At 37.0% G+C, this 20541-nt stretch overlaps 1 protein-coding gene across 3 annotated transcripts in view; it reads right to left on the bottom strand.

Moving 5' to 3' along the window:
• The window catches only part of UGGT1 (UDP-glucose glycoprotein glucosyltransferase 1), a 103434-nt gene that overhangs the window by 60453 nt on the left and 22440 nt on the right, over positions 1-20541 (bottom strand). For all 3 annotated transcript variants that reach the window (XM_045558868.1, XM_045558867.1, XM_045558866.1), the window contains 9 exons: positions 20235-20331; positions 18945-19023; positions 15765-15865; positions 14897-14996; positions 7316-7376; positions 5744-5835; positions 4143-4293; positions 1726-1845; positions 461-546 (listed from right to left, as the gene is read on the bottom strand). In XM_045558868.1, coding sequence (XP_045414824.1) covers positions 461-546; positions 1726-1845; positions 4143-4293; positions 5744-5835; positions 7316-7376; positions 14897-14996; positions 15765-15865; positions 18945-19023; positions 20235-20331 — 887 coding nt within the window. The remainder of the gene's footprint in view (positions 1-460; positions 547-1725; positions 1846-4142; positions 4294-5743; positions 5836-7315; positions 7377-14896; positions 14997-15764; positions 15866-18944; positions 19024-20234; positions 20332-20541) is intronic.

Raw genomic sequence — 20541 nt, 5'->3', positions numbered from 1 at the left:
GGAAACCCAGCCACTCAGTACCCTGTTGGTAGATTTGGCAACACTAGTGAAATAAATGTGTCGGTTTGCATCTGTGAAAAGGTGTGTAAACAGTTAGTCTTTGACAGTCTAACAAAAGTTACTGGCAAAGCTCTATATCTCTCCCTGAAAGTGGAAATAGGTATTGTGATGTGGAACTAAACAAGGAAAATTCCTTTCCACTGGGAAGCAAGCCAAGACCACATACTATTTTTACATGGACTATTTATTAATAATTCAATGGTGGTAAGCTTGTAGTCATTGAGAATCAAATTCTCAGTCCCAAAAGATACTGGCTTCATACTGACTAGAAGATAAAACTGCCATCAACGATCCCGACTATTAATTATCCTACAATTAAGTAGCACCAGACTTGCATTTTAGAATGACAAACAAAACCTCAGCTAAATTAGATATATCATCAAATCAATACCAGTGTTACCTTAGTGGTATATGATTGCTGAGGAACATCTCAGCTGTGTTAATCAACTCTGCTGTGGTCTCATGTGCAGGATCAACTATGAAAACCTGTGGGGGAAGGGAATGAACACATGAAATGATACTTATTCAAACGTCCCTGGGCCAACAGAAGTGCCATTAGTCTTTGCACATGAAGCCAACCTTTTTCCAGCTACACTTGAACCACATAAAAGAAGAATTATACAAATAACAGTCACCTCCCTCTGTGTTCAAAGAATGTGCTACTGAAGGACTGGGAGATTTTCTCATGGACTTATGCTGAAAACATGGAACTACATTCCAGGTTACTGACACCTATTCTACCATACCAAACAAAAAACAAGTTTTAGCAACTCTCCCACCTTAGAAGATGGAGATTGCCTTTTTGTGTATTCATTTCTGAGGATCTCTGAATTAACAATTCATTTAGAATTCAACTCTTAGACCACAGTAATAGCTTTCAGGAAAGCGCACAAGCACTCATTATGTGCTAAAGCAACTTACACATATTCTCTCATTTAATAAAGTTTGAACATATGATAAGAAAGAAAGAGATTGAGATTTCCACTGGGAAGGAAAAAAGTGGTTTCCAGAGTGAGAAAAGTGTGGAGGGCAGTTTCCCCTGCAGGTTCTGAGGAAGCCAACCTTGGCACCAACCTGCCCCTATCTCTTGTGCAGCTGTGTAGCGAAGAGAAAGAAATGGGAAGGAAAGAGAGGGCCAACTAAGAACCTTCTTTCTCTTTCTCTCTCTCTAAAGCACTGAATGAAGGAATAACAACTAAGAGCTGACAACAGACTTATTTAAAGGATTAAATTGAACTACTAAATTTTAGGGATTAAGATATTAAAGAAAAACAGTAGCAATGTACACCTGAGGAAAAAGGAGAACTATTTTAAAACTGAAACAACATTGCTACGAACTTAAAACTGCTATAAAAAATATAAAGTCTTAAAATGTAAAAAAAAGAAAACAACTAAAACCCAGTCTAAACCTTCGTGTTAAAGATGAAGAGCATTTCCTCACACGCCAGTGGGGGCTACGATGCTGCTGCTACATCTCGCAGCCCTGCCAGTGATCAGCACGTCCCAAAGCCCTTCTGTTTTGAACATGGCACGTATTTGGTGGTGGCAGTGGTAGGAAGAAGCGGCTAGTAAAGGAGAGAAGTGAACATTCTACATATGACAAAAAGGTAGGGGAGAGGGCAAGGGAGAGACAGAGTTCACAGCCACATAAGAAGTTTTACTCACCATGTTATGTAAGTTTTTCCTGATCTGCCGGATAACACCAGGAAAGGTGGGTCGAAGCAACTCCTGTAGACTAGAAGGCCATGAATTATATCTGCTATCAACCTCTAGGTTGTTGACCCACTACAAAAAAAAATAACATAACATGGTGCACACACTGTAGTCACCAGTCAGTGAAATATGCAGTAATAACAATAAGACTTCAATTATTTTAAGAATCACATGGGACAAGACCATTTTCAAAGATACAAAGATCAAGTAGAAAAACGAGTGACTAAAAGACAAGCCACAGAATAGATGAAGGTATTTGCAACCTACAAAACCACTAAAGGACCAGTGCCAAGAATATGGATAGAAATCTAACATCAATAAAAAAGGCAAGCAACCCATAGGAAATGAGCATAGTAAATGGAAATGGGTCAAGAATATGAATAAGAAATTTACAGAGGAAATCCAAATGAGTAATACACATTAGGAAGCCACACACCCTCAATTATAATCTAGCAACTCTGAACTAAAATCTCCATGAAATTTCACACTCAATAGACTAAAAAAAATTTAAAGTTATTCAGGAGAGCTACAATGTTCAAAAACAATAGAGAAAAAAATTAAAAGTTTGTTAATATCAAAGAATAGGCAAAGATATACAGCAGTGAGAATTCTCACCCAATGCTGATGTCTGGAAAAGTCAATATAGACCACTGGACCTAATAAAGTTGAAGACTTCATTAGTACCCTACCACTAAGTACTCTAGTTCTAGGTATCTAACCCAAATAAATTCTCATAAGTATACATAAGGAGAAAGGTAAAAAGAGACATTACAGCACTGCTTACAACAGTAAAAAATTAGAAACAACTTAATGTCCATAAAGAGAGCAATGGATAAATAAACAGTATATACTCAAGGGAAGGGTGGGAAGGTCTGTGTATATCTCCTTGCTAATGTATGCATAGTATATTTCTGGAAGAATATAAAAGTAACTGATAATGCTTATTGCCTCTGCAGAGAAAAACTAGACTTTTTCACTATAAAGGTATATACTACATCTTAAATTTTAAGCTATGAAAGTATGATTTTTTAAAATATGTAAATTATAACATATGATAAACTATATGTTTCAACTTGCAAAAGTCTTTAAAAAACTGTTGACTAAAAAAGGAAGCTGAAGAAGGATACTTGTAGGGCACTGGATTATCCAAATTTTTAAAATATTTATTAAGAAATAGGCTGGGTACGGTGGCTCACGCCTGTAATCCTAGCACTCTGGGAGGCCAAAGCAGGTGGATCGCTAGAGGTCAGGAGTTCAAGACCAGCCTGAGCAAGAGCAAGGCCCCATCTCTACTAAAAAATAGAAAGAAATTAGCTGGACAACTAAAAATATATATAGAAAAAATTAGCCGGGCATGGTGGCGCATGCCTGTAGTCCCAGCTACATGGGAGGCTGAGGCAGGAGGATCACTTGAGCCCAGGAGTTTGAGGTTGCTGTGAGCTAGGGTGACGCCACGGCACTCTAGCCCGAGCAACAGAGTGAGACTCTGTCTCAAAAAAAGAAATAAAAGGATAAAATAGGAACAAGAGGAATATACATCAATTTCAGGAAAGGAATGACCTGTAGGAAGGAGAGGGGTGACTGGGAAGGGATATGAAGAGGCCTTCAACTGAAACTTTCTTCCCCTAAGAAACATGTTAAGTTATTCTCTTTACTCTTTAGAATTCAAAAACATAAACAAAAAAACAAGATGACATTAACAAAGTATTCATCAAAATAACATTATAACACCAAATGAGAACTCAAGTAATGATCACCTACATTCTACATTATTTTTCTTTCAATAAAATTTCTCTAAAATAAATGCAGTACAGAAACCAAGAAAAAAAAACTGGCGTGCGCAGACCGTTTTGGACACATCAGCTCTATCCTCAATCTCATCTTCACCATGTCCACTCGAGATGGCACTATTCCCCGTGTTCTCTTTGGCAGATGAGGAGACAAGCCTCAGAGAGATCACACATAAATCCTTCAAATCTCGAATCTCAAAGTCCTACCAAAGGCTATTAACTAAAAAGTGATTACTCTTAATAGTTGTTCTAATTTACAAACATTGTCACAAAATCATATAAGATCTATACTCAACTGGGAAAATACAAAGTTTACTAAAAATTCTTTCCCAAGAATACTCAGATGAATCCTAGGGTATACTAAAGTGGAAAAATCACTGTCTTAACCACACTAGCCATAATAACTCAACTTTTTGGAGCATTTAAGAGCCTACTTTATTATATACACAAATATATAATAAGCAGACATCAACAAAATAGTTAGTAGGAATAATGTAACTTTCATAAAAGACAGATTAGAAAACCATAATAATGATATCTAGCGAGAATGTCCTTTGATCACCCTAAAAAAATACTCACTGAAATAGTAGGACTCCTGATGTCTACTGCATAGTCGGCCTCAGAGGGCTGGATGTTCAGCTTCAAAACATTATGCAGAGAAAGGCCTTCTATTCCCAACCTATGCAGACCCTCCATTACCCGAGCTTCACTCCTCAACACATCAAAGAGACTGAAAAAAAAACAGATATTTAGTAGGAAAAAAATTTTGAGATTGCCCTTAACAGAATTCCTTCCCCCTGCCCATAACTCATTTTACCAGAAAAAAGAAAAGAAAAGAAAAAAACTTCGAAAAATCCTCAGCATGAAAAAAATTTATCAACCTCAATACCAAATCAAACTAATTTCAGAAATCAAAAACAGGGAGCTATTCCCCATTTCATCTCATCAAAGTATCCAGAAGGAAATAGAAGTAGGTAAGATCCATTTCTTCACCCATATTTATCTATATTTATCAATGTACACAGAAATTATCTAAAAGAATAAATGCACAATTTGAGGATGAAATAACCCTAAATCTATACTTTACACTGCATGTTTTTTACATACATTAATCTCTCTGTATTATTTCTTACAACTGCATGTGAATCTACAAGTATCTCAAAATAAAGTTTAAAAAAATACATCACAAAAAACAGATACTACATTATGTATGTTTAATATAAGTTTCAATATCAGTATCAACTTACACAGGCACACAAATGACTATAGAAAAGAATTCGCACCCTAGAGGTTTGCTGGGGGAGGCAGAAAAGATGGGGAGGGACATGAAAAAAAACAGGACAAAACTTTACTTTTAGTTACTTTATCTCTGTATTATTTGAAGTTATATACATGAGCAAGTATTTAGTTTGTAATATTCTGAAATTTATTTAAATAAATCACTCAGCAAAAATAAATATGGGCAATCTTTTTTTCTTTAATTAAATGAACCCCATATCCACTGGATGGGCAATCTTTTAAGTATCCACAACTATTTTACTAACTTATCACTAGCCCTATTATGCAACATAAAGACATAAAACTTAATTAAAATAATTAATGTGAAAAATCTCTTACTGTGGGAACCGCTGCTTCTGACGCATTAGCATTAGCTTTTGTTTTTACTATTAATATTAGGAATCCATGGTGTCAACTTTAATTCCAGAATAAAATCTGAATTCTATCTAACCATCCACAACCCCTCCCCCACTTAAATCATGAAGACAAACAGAGCAATTTAATCCTGAACCACATTTAACAACAAAAAGGTAAGTATTCAAATAATATATGTAGACTGGATGCCTTGTGAAACACTGAGAGTATCCTGAATAGACTTACTTGACACTGTACCAAAAGCCAAAGAACCTTTTCTTTTCTATGTTTCTATGGTTAACTGGAAAACTTTAGCTCTAAAAGGGAATCCTTGAAAACACTTAGGCTTTGATTGTCCACTGTGACACAAGATAGCAACATTCAGTGCTCACCAGGCACAGCACAGGCCCACCGCCACCCACTCAGTGGGCCTGAGAAGCCCTCAGGCTTTGCATCATGCCACATCAAGGGGGAAGGACAATCTGAACATGGCAGAGGGAGCTACACATTATAAAAACTATTCTAAGAATAAAAAATATTATCCATACCTGAATATATCCTGTGTATCTAAATCAATGTGAAGTCCATTGATGAAGAGAGCTGAATCTCCAGGCTGTAATCCTAAAGTTCCCTTGAAATACTAAAGAATTATGAAAATTATTAAGGAGCAGTGAGAGAATGTTTAACAAAAATTTCAGTGTTTCTGGGCTTTATTACTTGTACAAATCTTGACATCCCATGGCAGGGTTAAGATTTTCCTCTATATATTCCCACAGACCCTTCTTAGCAGTTACTACCCTGACTGAAACTTTGGGTTTATGAGACATACACCTCTCCTTTTTCTCCCGCCCTCCCTCATTCAGATGTTGATTGTTTCCTATAATGAGGTGGGGGGAAATAAGAGCTGAAGGTCACTTTTCAAAAATGAGAAAGTAAATAAAATAAAACTAAACAAATATTATCTATATTTAACGTTAAAAAACATGTTTCTTCCTAACCCATAATACATTAAGATATTTTACTGTTTCAGTGTCCCTAAGAAATGGCTAAAGCAGAACACCCTACAGTCAAAAAGCCTCAACCTTAGAGAGGCAGTGAAAGAAAAGTTAAACCTTATCCTCAAAATAGGAGGCAAATACATAAGGTCTCAAACTGAAAAATAAAGTACCAATTAAAGCATGCTAGGCTGAGCGCAGTGGCTAATGCCTGTAATCCTAGCACTCTGGGAGGCCGAGGCGGGTGGATCGCTTGAGGTCAGGGGTTCGAGACCAGCCTGAGCAAGACTCCGTCTCTACTAAAAATAGTAAGAAATTATCTGGCCAACTAAAAATATATATAGAAAAACTTAGCTGGGCATGGTGGCGCATGCCTGTAGTCCCAGCTACTCGGGAGGCTGAGGCAGAAGGATTGCTTAAGCCCAGGAGTTTGAGGCTGCTGTGAGCTAGGCTGACGCCATGGCACTCACTCTAGCCCGGGCAACACAGCAAGACCCTGTCTCCAAAAAAAAAAAAAAAACATGCTAGAGGTCTGGAGAGAAACATCAGAAGAATCAGCTAAGAGTTGAAAGTGGGTAGCTCTGGGAAGGGGGACACAACAGTGGTGAGATATCTCATGGGATGCTGCTTTTCTAAACAACACGGTAACACTATTTGATGCTCTCAATTATATTCATATTCAACTGATTAAAAACTAAAAATACAATGGTTACAAAAATGAACAAAATATTACCATCTTTGATAAAAGGAGAGCAACACTATTAAATTCTATTGACTAAATGCAGATTTCCTCATCTTTAACATATAACTGCCATGTGAGTTGTATTTACCTCATGCTACTTTTGAGCCCGGGGCTTTTGGGAAGCATGTGTAACTCACATATCTATTTACCTTGGGACCTGCGTGAACTATTTTTCAACCTGCTTATAACTCGCTCCAGAAAACAAAAAGTAACAAATTTTTCATTAAATTATAAAGGATCATTTTATTTTCAAAGTTTTTATTCTATTTTAGTAATAAAACACTATGGCCTCAAGGAAAACTTTTTTTTTTCCTAGTATGGCAGTCAATGTGTTAAAGATAGAATACAAAACAGAAACATCAGCATTTTCCACTGGTTAATACCTTCTGATTCTCTTCCACTTCAGTTCTAAGTTCTGAATTCACAGCCGTTTTTGTTATTGCTCTGAGGAAATAAAAACATTACCGGCACTTGGTTTAACTTTGATATAAATATCTTTAATTCTCATATTTTTAAATATAAAACATATTAATCAATAAATTATAAAAAAATTAAATGGAAAAAACCTTAAACCTTTACCACTGATAAATATACTTCTCCTTTCTCAGATGTGCACATTTTATATGATATAACACAAAAGAAAAGTAGCAATAAAAGTGCAGGCCGGGTGCGGTGTCTCATGCCTGTAATCCTAGCACTCTGGGAGGCCGAGGCGGGTGGATCGCTCGAGGTCAGGAGTTTGAGACCAGCCTGAGCAAGAGCAAGACCCTGTCTCTACTAAAAATAGAAATAAATGATCCGGATAGCTAAAAATATACATAGAAAAAAAAATTAGCAGGGCATAGTGGCACATGCCTATAGTCCCAGCTACTCGGGAGGCTGAGGCAGAAGGATTGCTTAAGCCCAGGAGTTTGAGGTTACTGTGAGCTAGGCTGACGCCACGGCACTCTAGCCTGGGCAACAGAGTAAGACTCTGTCTCAAAAAAAAAAAAAAAAAAAAAAAAAAAAAAAAAAAAAAAAAAAAAAAAAAAAAAAAAAGCAAGTGCAGTTGTTTCCAAGTTTTTAGTTGAATATATGCAACCCAATTTCTGTATATGATCTCTATTACTCACAGACAAAAGAATGATGTTAAATACACTAAGGCAACAGATTGCTCATCCTATTTAAGCACTTATGGTGGAGGCGAAATCCTCCATGTATATTTTCAAGTAACACGCTGAACTAAATGAGAACTTACTATAAGTCCTACAGGACTTATAAATCATATAATAATAATCATATAATCAAATTTATTTACAAAACGTCTCACACCAGAAGTCAAAACACTTCATTCAGAGACTCAAGAAAAAGATCGGCAACCGTCTTCGGCGGCCCTCTAGCCGGGGAGCTATTGTATACTCCTGAGCTCGCCAGGCCCCCAGGTCTGGTTCCTACCTGACTCTGAACATTCACCCCCAGCGCCGGAGATCTGCGGGCAGGCAGCTGCCATAGTGGGGTTCAAGGCCTAGCTGCTGCAGAGCCATAGGGTGCCAGCAGGCTCCCCAGGGGGCTCCCTTCCCTGGTCCGTGGACCCTCTCCAGGTCCCCTTCCCAGGTGCGAACACTGAGTGCTTCCCCAGACGCAAGAGTGTGGAGCCTGGACCTTGGGGACATTGGGACAGGGTAGACCTTTGCCCGTGGGAGCTGCAGCAGCTGGGGCACTGAGCGAGTGAGGGCACTGCCTCCTCCCCCTAGCCAGTGGCTTTCCTGCGGAAAGAGACAGAAACCACCCATCTAGAGGAAGAACCAAAAGACAGGAAAAAAAAAAAGAGAGAGAGAGAGAGACTTTCTGCTTGCAAATAGTGTGAATCCTGCCTGCTAACTGAAAGTCCACAACACAGTGACTTAACTTACCAAACCGGTCTTAGGTCAAGCCAATCCTCTAGGGGTGGACCCATCAGAAGCAGCCCCCCAACTGAGATAGAAAAAACTCTAAACAACACACAACAGTCTCCCCCTCTTGACAAAGGAAGCAACATACCTAGATTGTTTCACAGCCTAAGAACAGAGTACAAGGCGTGCTGTTAGCCAGACTAAAGCTGTGAGAAAAGATCTAACGATAGATCCAGATGAGAAGGGCTCAGCAGAAAAACATGGGGAGCACAAAAAGCCAAACGGAACCTCGCCCCCAAAGAGAAATACCAGCTCTCTTCCAACTGACACAAACCAAATTCAAAATAACAACGTTACCGGAAGAATTTCAGTTATGGATTATAAATAAGCTGAATAATATGCAAGAAAAAATGGATAATCAACACAAAGAAACCACAAAAACAATCCAGGATTTGGAAGAAAAATTCACTAAGGAAATTGAAATATTGAAGAAAAACCAAACTGAACTCCTTGAAATGAAGAATTTATTCAGGGAGCAACAAAACACAGTGGGAAGTCTCAAGAATAGGGTAGATCAAACAGAAGAAAGAATCTCAGAGATTGAAGATAACTCTTTCCAATTAAATAAGTCAGTCACAGAGATAGAGCAAAGAAATAAGAAAAAAGATCAGAGTCTACAAGAAATGTGGGATTATGTGAAGAAGCCTAACGTGAAAGTTATTGGCATTCCTAAGGGTGAAGAAGATAATAAGCAAGGGCTGGATAAGCTATTTGAAGACATAATAGAGGAAAATTTCCCAGGCCTTGCTAAAACTCTAGATATACAGGTTCAAGAAGCTCAGAGAACCCCTGGTAGATTCATACCAAATAGGAAAACACCACGCCACGTAGTCGTCAGACTGACCAAAATATCCACTAAAGAGACCCTTCTTCGAGCTGTAAGGAGAAAGAAACAAGTAACATACAAAGGGAGGCCCATTACAATTACGCCAGATTTCTCAACTGAAACTTTACAAGCAAGAAGAAGTTGGGGCCCCATTCTCACTCTTCTGAAACAGAATAATGCCCAGCCTAGAATCTTGTATCCAGCTAAGCTAACCTTTCTATTAGAAGGAGAAATTAAGACATTCTCAGATAAAAAAGGACTGAGGGAAGTCACCAAGACCAGCCCTCCAAGAAGTACTCAAAAGAGAGTCACACATGGATCAGCACAACAAAGACCCATGAATGTAAAACCACCCAAGAGCTAAAGAGCAAAATCCAGCCACCACAATGGCTCAAGAGAGAAAACATAGCAATTAAGTTCTACCCAACATGAGGAACAGAAATCTGTCCCAATTATCAGTTCTCTCAATAAATGTCAATGGCCTGAAGGCCCCACTCAAGAGACATAGACTGGGCCAATGGATAAAAAAACACAAACCAAGTATCTGCTGTCTTCAGGAAACTCACCTAACCTGCAAAGATGCATTTAGACTGAAAATAAAAGGATAGAAATCGATATTTCAACCAAACGCTAGCCAAAAGAAAGCTGGTGTGGCAGTTTTAATTTCCAATAACTTAGTCTTTAAACCAACAAAAGTAATAAAAGACAAAGACGGTTACTACATACCGGTGAAAGGCACAATTCAACAAGAAGACATAACTATACTTAATATTATATGCACCCAACCTAGGCACACCCAGATTCATAAAGCAAACCCTACTTGATCTGAACCAAATGACAGACAACAATACTGTAATAGCTGGAGACTTTAACACCCCACTGACAGCACAGGACAGACCCTCGAAACAGAAAATAAGCAAAGAAACAGTAGACTTAAATAGAATGCTAGAACAAATGGGCCTGACTGACATCTATAGGACATTCTACCCGAAATCCACTGAATATACTTTCTTCTCATCAGCTCACGGGACATTCTCTAAGATTGACCATATCCTAGGACATAAAGCATGTCTTAAAAAATTTAAAAAAATAGAAGTCATACCATGCATCTTCTCAGATCACAGTGGAATAAAAGTAATAATGAACCCTAACAGAAACTCTCATTCCTACTCAAAGTCATGGAAGCTAAACAACCTTCTCCTGAACAACTATTTTGTAAAGGAAGAAATCAAGTCAGAAATCAAAACATTCTTTGAATTAAATGACAAAGGAGACACAACTTATCAAAATCTATGGGATGCAGCTAAAGCAGTCCTGAGAGGAAAATTCATTTCCATAAAAGCCTATTTCATAAGGACAGAAAACTTACAAATAGACAACTTAATGAATAGACTCAAAGAGCTGGAGAAAGAAGAACAGACTGACCCCAAACCCAGCAGAAGGCGAGAAATTATTAAGATCAAATCAGAATTAAATGAAAAGGACAACAAAAATACCATAAGGGAAATTAATAAAACAAAAAGTTGGTTCTTTGAAAACATAAACAAAATAGACACACCACTGGCTAGACTAACCAAGAGCAGAAAAGAAAAATCTCTAATAACTTCCATCAGGAACATGAAAGGAGAAATCACGACTGATGCCACAGAGATACATGACATCATCTATGAATTTTACAGAAATCTTTATGCACACAAACTGGAAAATGAGGAGGAAATGGACAAATTTTTAGAAACACACAGCCTTCCCAGGCTCAACCAGGAAGAAATAGAATTCCTGAATAGACCAATATCAAGAACTGAAATTGAAACAGCAATAAAAAACCTTCCCAAAAAGAAAAGCCCTGGTCCAGATTGGTTCACACCCGAATTTTACCACACATACAAAGATGACCTGGTGCCCATCCTACATAAACTATTCTCCAACATCAAGAAGGATGGAATTCTCCCCAACACATTTTACCAAGCCAATATAACATTGATACCAAAACCAGGAAAGGATGCAACAAAAAAAGGAAACTACAGACCAATTTCTCTCATGAACATAGATGCAAAAATTCTCAATAAAATCCTAGCAAATCATATCCAAGTGCTTATCAAAAAAATAATTCATCACGACCAAGTGGGCTTCATCCCAGAGATGCAGGGGTGGTTCAACATACAAAAATCTATAAATATAATTCACCACATAAATAGAAGAAAAAATAAAGACCATATGATCCTCTCAATAGATGCAGAAAAAGCATTTGACAAAATTCAACACCCTTTTATGATAAGAACGCTTAACAAAATAGGCATAAACGGGACCTACCTGAAAATGATACAAGCCATATATAACAAACTCACAGCCAACATCATACTGAATGGGGAAAAATTGAAAGCATTCCCACTCAGAACTGGAACCAGACAAGGCTGACCACTGTCCCCATTACTTTTCAACATAGTATTGGAAGTCCTTGCGAGAGCTATCAGGCAAGAGAGCAAAATCAAGGCTGTCCAAATAGGGACAGAAGAGATCAAACTCTCACTCTTTGCTGATGATATGACGTTATATCTGGAAAACCCCAAGGACTCAACCTAGAGACTCCTGGAATTAATTAATGAATTCAGTAAAGTCTCAGGTTACAAAATCAACACACACAAATCAGAGGCATTCATATATGCCAATAACATTCAATCAGAGAACCAAATTAAGGACTCAATACCCTTCCAAATAGCAACAAAGAAAATAAAATATCTAGGAATATATTTAACTAAAGAGGTAAAGGACCTCTAGAGAGAGAACTATGAAACACTGAGGAAGGAAATTGCAGAACACGTGAATAGGTGGAAAACCATACCATGCTCGTGGATTGGAAGAATCAACATTGTTAAAATGTCTATACTACCCAAAGTAATCTATAGATTCAATGCAATTCCCATTAAATTACCAACATCATTTTTCACAGATTTAGAAAAAATAATTATACACTTTGTATGGAATCAGAGAAGATCCCATATAGCAAAAGCAATTTTAAGCAATAAAAACAAAATGGGAGGTATTAATTTGCCAGACTTCAAACTATACTACAAGGCTGTGGTGCTTAAAACTGCCTGGTATTGGCACAAGTGCAGGGACACAGACCAGCGGAACAGAACACAAAATCCAAATATAAAACCATCTTCATATAGCCATCTAATCTTTGACAAAATGGACAAAAACATACTCTGGGGACAAGAATCCCTATTCAATAAATGGTGCTGGGAAAACTGGACAGCCACATGTAGAAGACTGAAACAGGACCCACAGATTTCACCTCTCACAAAAGTCAAATCACGGTGGATAACAGATTTAAACCTTAAATGGGAAACGATTAGAATTCTAGAAGAAAATGTAGGAAAGACTCTTACAGACATTGGTCTGGGCAAAGAATTTATGAAGAAAACCCCTAAGGCAATCACAGCAACAACAAAAATAAACGAATGGGACCTGATTAAATTGAAAAGCTTCTGCACAGCCGAAGAAACAGTCACGAAAATAAACAGACAGCCTACAGAATGGGAAAAAATTTTCGCATACTACACATCAGATAAAAGACTGATAACAAGAATCTATTTAGAACTCAGGAAAATCAGCAAGAAAAAATCAAACAACCCTATCAAAAAGTGGGCAAACGACATGAATAGAAATTTTTCAAAAGAAGATATAAGAATGGCTAACAAACATATGAAAAAATGCTCAACATCCCTAATCATCAGGGAAATGCAAATCAAAACCACAATGAGATACCACTTAACTCCGGTGAGAATGGCCTTTATCAAAAAATCCCAAAACAACACATGTTGGCGTGGATGCGGAGAGACGGGAACACTCATACGCTGCTGGTGGGACTGCAAACTAGTGCAGCCCCTGTGGAAAGCATTATGGAGATACCTTAAACAGATTCATGTAGACCTACCATTCGATCCAGCAATCCCATTATTGGGCATATACCCAGAAGAACAAAAGTCATTCTATAACAAAGACACCTGTACCCAAATGTTTATAGCAGCACAATTCACAATCACAAAGATGTGGAAACAACCCAAGTGCCCATCAATCCACGAATGGATTAGTAAACTGTGGTATATGTATATCATGGAGTATTACTCAGCTATAAGAAATAACGGTGATACGACATTTCTTTGGTTCTCCTGGAGAGAGTTGGAACCCATTATATTAAGTGAAGTATCCAAAGAATGGAAAAACAAGCATCACATGTACTCACCAGAAAACTGGTTTCCCTGATCATCACCTAAATGCACATCGGGTAAGGATATCAATCGGATATCAGACTGAGACAGGGGGTGGGGGGAGGGGATGGGTGTATGCCTACATGATGAGTGCGTTGCGCACCGTCTGGGGAATGGTCATGCTTGAAGGTGCTGACTTGGGGAGGTGGGGGGTGGGGGGAGGGGATGGAGGTATGACTACATGGTGAGTGCCAGGCGCACTGTCTGGAGAATGGACACGCTTGAGGCTCTGACTCTGGGGGATGGGCGGGACACGGACAATATATATAACCTGAGCTTTTATACTCCCATGAAAAGCTGAAATAAAAATATATATATATATAAAAAAAAAGATCGGCAACCGTTAAGTCGGCAATTTTTAAAACACTGGCCTTTGAAGCAATCTTGCCTCACATTTGTGAGATGTGGAGCACGACGACAGAATTGAAAGCAAGTCAGAAAATCTACATTCAAAATCTTATTCTGACACGATGAACAAGTCACTAAGCTTCTATGACTCAGTTTCTTCATGAAGATTCAATAAGATATATATGCCCATCTATGGTCTGTGTTGGACTCTAGATTAATTACATCAGTACATGTTATATTTTGTGACTATCCAATCCTGAAAGGCAGGTTATTTTTATTCCCATTTCACTACTGAGGAAAGCAGGGTAAAGAGAGATCATTTATTTGCAAAGGCCACACAACTATTAATAGTAAGTGGCAGTGCAAAGAACATTACCTAGATCTGTCTCTTCAACCACACAACGCAAGCTCTTCCCTCTTCCCCAAAACAGAGCACCATACCATTCACAGTAGTAGTGGTGGTAGAGAATTAGAGAATTTTAATTTTCTAAGCATTTTCATATTTTAATTACCTAATTTGGCATGTAAACATTAAGAAATTGGATATTATGTTAAGGAGAAGAACATACCAGTCTTACTCTGTATTACCTGGCTTTAGTAGGAAAATTTTGACTAAGATCCTTCATAACCACCAAAGCCAACTCAACAGGAGCAGACAAGATTCGAGAAGCCGTTTGAAAACTTAGATCTGCAACAATGTCAAATATAATTTAAAGTGTATTAATCTAATGCAATGAGAAGCAGGAAAAAAACCACATTTACTCCCCGTTATTTTCTTGGTAATTAAGAATGCCTTGGGATGCAGCCATTCCAGAGAGTACCCATGGTTTAATTTCAGGTTTTATTCACCTCAGAGATCACTAGAGTGTAACAAGCTGTTCATGAGATACTTGCATAAAACACTAGGGAGCAAGCATACCAACACATTTACCAGAGGCTAAATCAAGCCCAAATCCTTCTCCCTTTTCTGAATTTACAATATATCACAAAATACAGCATTGGAGCTTTTAGAAAATAATGCTTGGGGAAAAACCCTTGATAAATAGTTGTCTGGTACAGAGAAGTATAAAAACATCCCACCAAACTGACATGCTTTTATCACTCTAGATACATAGTTTAAAAAATGTGTACATACAGGAATTTAAAGACTATGACACGTTTCTAGTATTACAAGCTTATATATCTTTCTCTGGTCACAGAGAAAGATTTGGCACTCATTTACATATATATGTATATATATATAAAAATAAAATATATATATATACACTTCTACCTAGAGTTATCTGTCTATAAAAGGACTTCCCTTCTTTCCTCTCTGATTAATCATAACTAATCACTCTTATCTTTAAAATCTGTGGCACTCACAGAATAATGTAATTGTATGCAATTAAATTCAAATTTTACATTTTTTAATGCCATAAAAATTAGGTTAATAACCTCTCCACGTTCTCATTACCTTGCAACTGCCAAACTTTTAAAGGTGCCATTTCATTGGTGCTCTCCACAAGGTGCTTTCTGAGCTCCTTCAGCTGTCCCTTCAGGTCGGGGTGCAGGTCTCTGAAAGAAACATAAAATCAGTCCATTTCATTGTTTCTTCTTTCTCAAAGCACCCTTAGAAGTTGGCTTCAACTTTACCTTCATGATTTTCTACTCCCAACCCTAAGAAAACAGCATGGAACACTACTCAGCGCCTGCAATAACATGGATGGAACTGGATGCCATTCTCTTAAGTGAAATAACTCAGAAACAGAAAGTCAAATACCTCATGTTTGTTCTCACTTTTACAAATGGGAACTAAATAATATATACATATCAACATAGAGAGTGAAATAATAGACACTAAAAACTCAGAAGGACGTGAGGGTGGGAGGAAGGTGAGGGATGAGAAATTACTTAGAGGATACAATGTACACTATTTCCATCATGGCTACACTAAAAGTCCAGACTTCACCGCTACACAATATATCCATGTAACAAAACTGCACTTGTACCCCTTAAGTCTATAAAAATAAATCCAAAAAAAAAAATAGGCTGGGTGCAGTGGCTCATGTCTGTAATTCCAAAACTTTGGGAAGCTAAGGAGGGAGGATTGCTTGAGGCCCGGAGTTCTAGACCAGCCTGGACAACATAGTGAACTGCCTCTCTACAAAAAAAATTTAAAAATTAGCCAGGCCTGGTGGCACACACCTATAGTCCTAGCTGCTCAAGAGGCTGAGGCAGAATGATCACTGGAGCCCAGGAGTTTTAGGTTGCAGTGAGCTATGATGACATCACTGCATTCTAGCCTGGATGAGAGCAAGACCCTATCTCAAAAAACAAACAAAAAAACCCATATATATATATAATTAATTAATATGGACAATTGTAAGATAGTTAAAAAATCATAACACTTGCAGATTAAAAGGAAAATCTCTACAACAGTGAATTCCTATGGAGGAAGGCAATAAGACTAAGAGTGTGTAACAAAAAGGACTTTAACTTCCCCTGTAGTGTTTGACTGACCTAGTGTTTTTTTGTTTTCTTTTGTTTTTAAAGTAAAAGAAGGCTTATGCTGGAAAAAAAAAGAACTTGATAAATAGTTCTTTGCAATAGAAAAGTAAGTATGACAGCAACAATCAATTCTGGGTAGTGAGTATGTTGACATATATTATTCTTCATACTATTCTGAATCTTTTTAATTTTGCAAAATAAAATCAGGGGAAAAAATTGTTGTCAGTCCCAAAATGAATTTTTTTCAGCCTACAACATGTTGACAAATCCTTTAGTCATGTGAATGTAATTCAGGCTAACCATGGTTATTGAGTTTTGTTTTATCTTAAAATATAATACATTCCATATAAAGCTAGTAAAGTAGAGATTATCAGAGGCAAAGATATAACATTTAGATCAGACAGAAAGATTCAGTAGATTAATTCTGTTCTTTTAAATGCTAAAACTCAAAAAAAAAAAGTTTCTTTAAAGAGACAAGGTCTTGCTCTGTCACTCAGACTGGAGTGCAGTTGTATGATCATAGCTCACCACAGTCTTGAAGTTCTCGGCTCCAGTGATCTTCTTGCCTCAGCTTCACAAGTAGCTGGGACAACAGGCACGTGCCACCATACCAGGTTAATTTATTTTTTGTAGAGACAAAGTCTCACTATATTGCCCAGGCTGGTCTCAAATTCCTGGGCTCAAGGAAACCTCCTATTTCAGCCTCCCAAAGTGTTGGGATTACAGGCATGAGCCACCACTCCTGGCTCAAAATTTCTTAAATGTAACATGCAGAAATTAAAATATTCACTCAGACCCTTCACCTTCCAGCCAATCCATTTCCAGTTAGTTACAAATGGTTGAGCATCTCAAATCCAAAACTCCAAAATCCAAAACTTTTTGAGTGCCCACATGACACTCAAAGGAAATGCTCATTGAAGCATTCTGGTGTTTGGACTTTCACATTTGGGTTGCCCAGCTGGTACGTAAAATGCAAATATTCCAAAATCTGAAATCCAAAACTCTTATTGCTGAAAACAGACACTTACCCTGTACAAACACTTTTTCATGACAAAAATACCAGAACTGGTCCAATTACTTTGGATAGCTAAATAATGTCCAAAAGGTAAAATAGCTTCAATCCTCTACATAATACCTTTGTGCTATGAATGCATAAAACCATAATGCTATCCAAAAAACAAACATTAAAAATATGAACATGAAAAAGGATTCCAGAAGCCTGAATCAAATAAAAATGAAACCTGATTACTTATTAATGAGGCCAAAATTGATATTAAACAAGAAATGTACATACGCATAGGATGAACTCAACATGTTAACAGTAATTCAACTTGAACTAAGACATCTCTGCTAAACTATTACTCTGGTTAAGTCATTTTATTTGGCCAAATGTCAGAGCTGAAGTATATGAAACTGAGCATAGCACATACTATTTCTGTATGATCATTTTCTATCAAAAAAAGCACACTGTAGATGGCCTAATTATAAATTTCCAGATAAAGCAAAATTTAGGGTTCTGCACAATTATTAAGCCACAAGAGAAATAACTGCAAAATTAAAAATAAAAGCTAAGAAGTCTTTTCAGCTACAAAATACTATGATGCTCTCATAAAATGGTGATGGTATTATGGAATTTTTTTAATTCTACAATTAAAAACATTTTATATCCCCTTTCATAAAAAGCACATCCTACCAAAACATATTTCAATTGAGAACCTATAAAATCCACTATATTTTGCATTTTCTTCAGAATGTGTTTACCATAAGCAAATAACTATGACTGCTCTAACTTAAAATACATTTGGGGGGGGGGAATTAATTGAAACAATTTAATTTCTCCTATTACATTAATCAAAAAATGGTATGTAACTTAATGCCATTAAGTGAGAGACTCAGAAAAGGAAATCAATTTAAACCATAGGCAGGCAGCCAGAGTATCATTTAAGAATAACGCACTTCAGAATAACCGGAAATCACAAACTACGCTCTAAGTGGTTGTTTCTTTATTTTAGATTTTATACACATAAGCACTGTTAGGAGATCTATAACTCAGATAGTAATTAGAAAGATAATGCTTAGAATTTGAGAAAGCCTGGAGGTTTAAAGAAAATAAGGGTATTTCCCAAAATATATAGAATATATATACCTTAATTTTCCAAAGAGGAATCCTTGAACTTCATCAATAGGATCATTTTCACCAATCACTGTAGTGTTTACCTCAGTTCCTATAAAGCATAGAAAATACATGTGTAATATTCAGATTAGGGAAAAAATGTTATTAAATTCATAAACTTCATAAAATGTGAATAATGTAAAATAAAAATCAGAAACACCGTAAATTATACCATTTAAAATGTTAAATTAAATACTCCAATTAACCTTTGCAATAGTTCTTTAAACAAACAAATGTAATAAATGTGTTTTACTATTTCTTGTGTTCATGGATAAAAACCGTAGTTTTCCCCTAAACTGTGTGAAATATTACATACTAAAAGTTTCAAGACTAAAAGTTTTAAATATTATGAAAAAAGGATTTTTTTAATGTTAAATTTCTGAAGAATTTACAACTAGGCAACTTAATGCTAAATATAATAATTACTGAGGAAAACAGAATGATGACTGGGTTATTTTCCATTTGCTTTATTACCCAAACTGATCATTTTTTATCTTTAAAATGGGTTTAAAAGGAAGAAATAAAAGGACAACCTATAAAACTTGTGGTTGAAATAATAAATTCATAACCCTCACAGGTCTTAATGCATAATCTCAGAAATAAAAAAAAAAACCCTCACGGGGTGGGGCACCTGCGGCCTCAAGGCCACATGTGGCCCTCCGGGTCCCCAAGTACGGATCCTCAACTGAAGCCAAACTTCACAGAACAAATTCCTTTATTAAAAGGATTTCTTCTGTAAAATTTGGATTCAGTCAAAAGGCCACAATCAAGGATCCAGGCAGCCACATGCAGCCCCAAGGCCACAGGTTCTCCACCCCTGCTTGAACAGGAAGTATCCATAATAAACTGATCCAAGTGAAGAAAATAATAAAGAAGATAAAATTGTTCATTAAACATAGGATCGTTTAAGATTTCACACTGGAGAGACAAATTAATGGTTATTTATAAACCACGTAACAATAGCTACTACTTATTGAACATTTTTGTGCAAAAAATACTATGCCAAATTCTTTACTTATACATCTTATTTACTCCTCTCAAATACTTGAAGAGACGTTATCACCACCTGTATTTTATACAGGAAAAAATTGGGACCTAGAGAATCTGCTTAAGGTAACTCACTCAGATGTTGCAAAAACCAGGATTCAAACACAGGTTCAGCATACTCCTAAATCTATTTTTTTTCACTATGGAAACAAATTCCCCTTTAACTTATATTTAAAGAAAAAAGAAAACCCACTGGTCTTATTTTTACAAATTCACCTTTCACCTGAGTATCATCCTTGGCCTTGTACTCAGTGCTCTTAATGGCCAATTCCACTCCATAGCCAGAGAGGTAAACGGGCTCCTTCCTGGGGTTCTGCAAGCATTGCAAACATTCCACCATTACCACCTAGCTCTTCACATGTCACAGTATACATGACACAACCATGCCATGTTTCATCTACTAGCCATTATGCACTCAAAAGTATCTTTAAATTTGTTTGCTAAAAAAATGAACTTTGTGGCCAAGAGAGCTCACTGCACACATTTTTTTGGTCCAAAACCTACCAAAATACCAACAGTAATA

Source organism: Lemur catta, chromosome 8 (genome assembly GCF_020740605.2).
Source record: "Lemur catta isolate mLemCat1 chromosome 8, mLemCat1.pri, whole genome shotgun sequence".
In the NCBI taxonomy this organism is placed as follows: Eukaryota; Metazoa; Chordata; class Mammalia; order Primates; family Lemuridae; genus Lemur; species Lemur catta.
The sequence above is the reverse complement of the archived record's forward strand: the minus strand, read 5'-3'. Positions and strand labels throughout refer to the sequence as shown.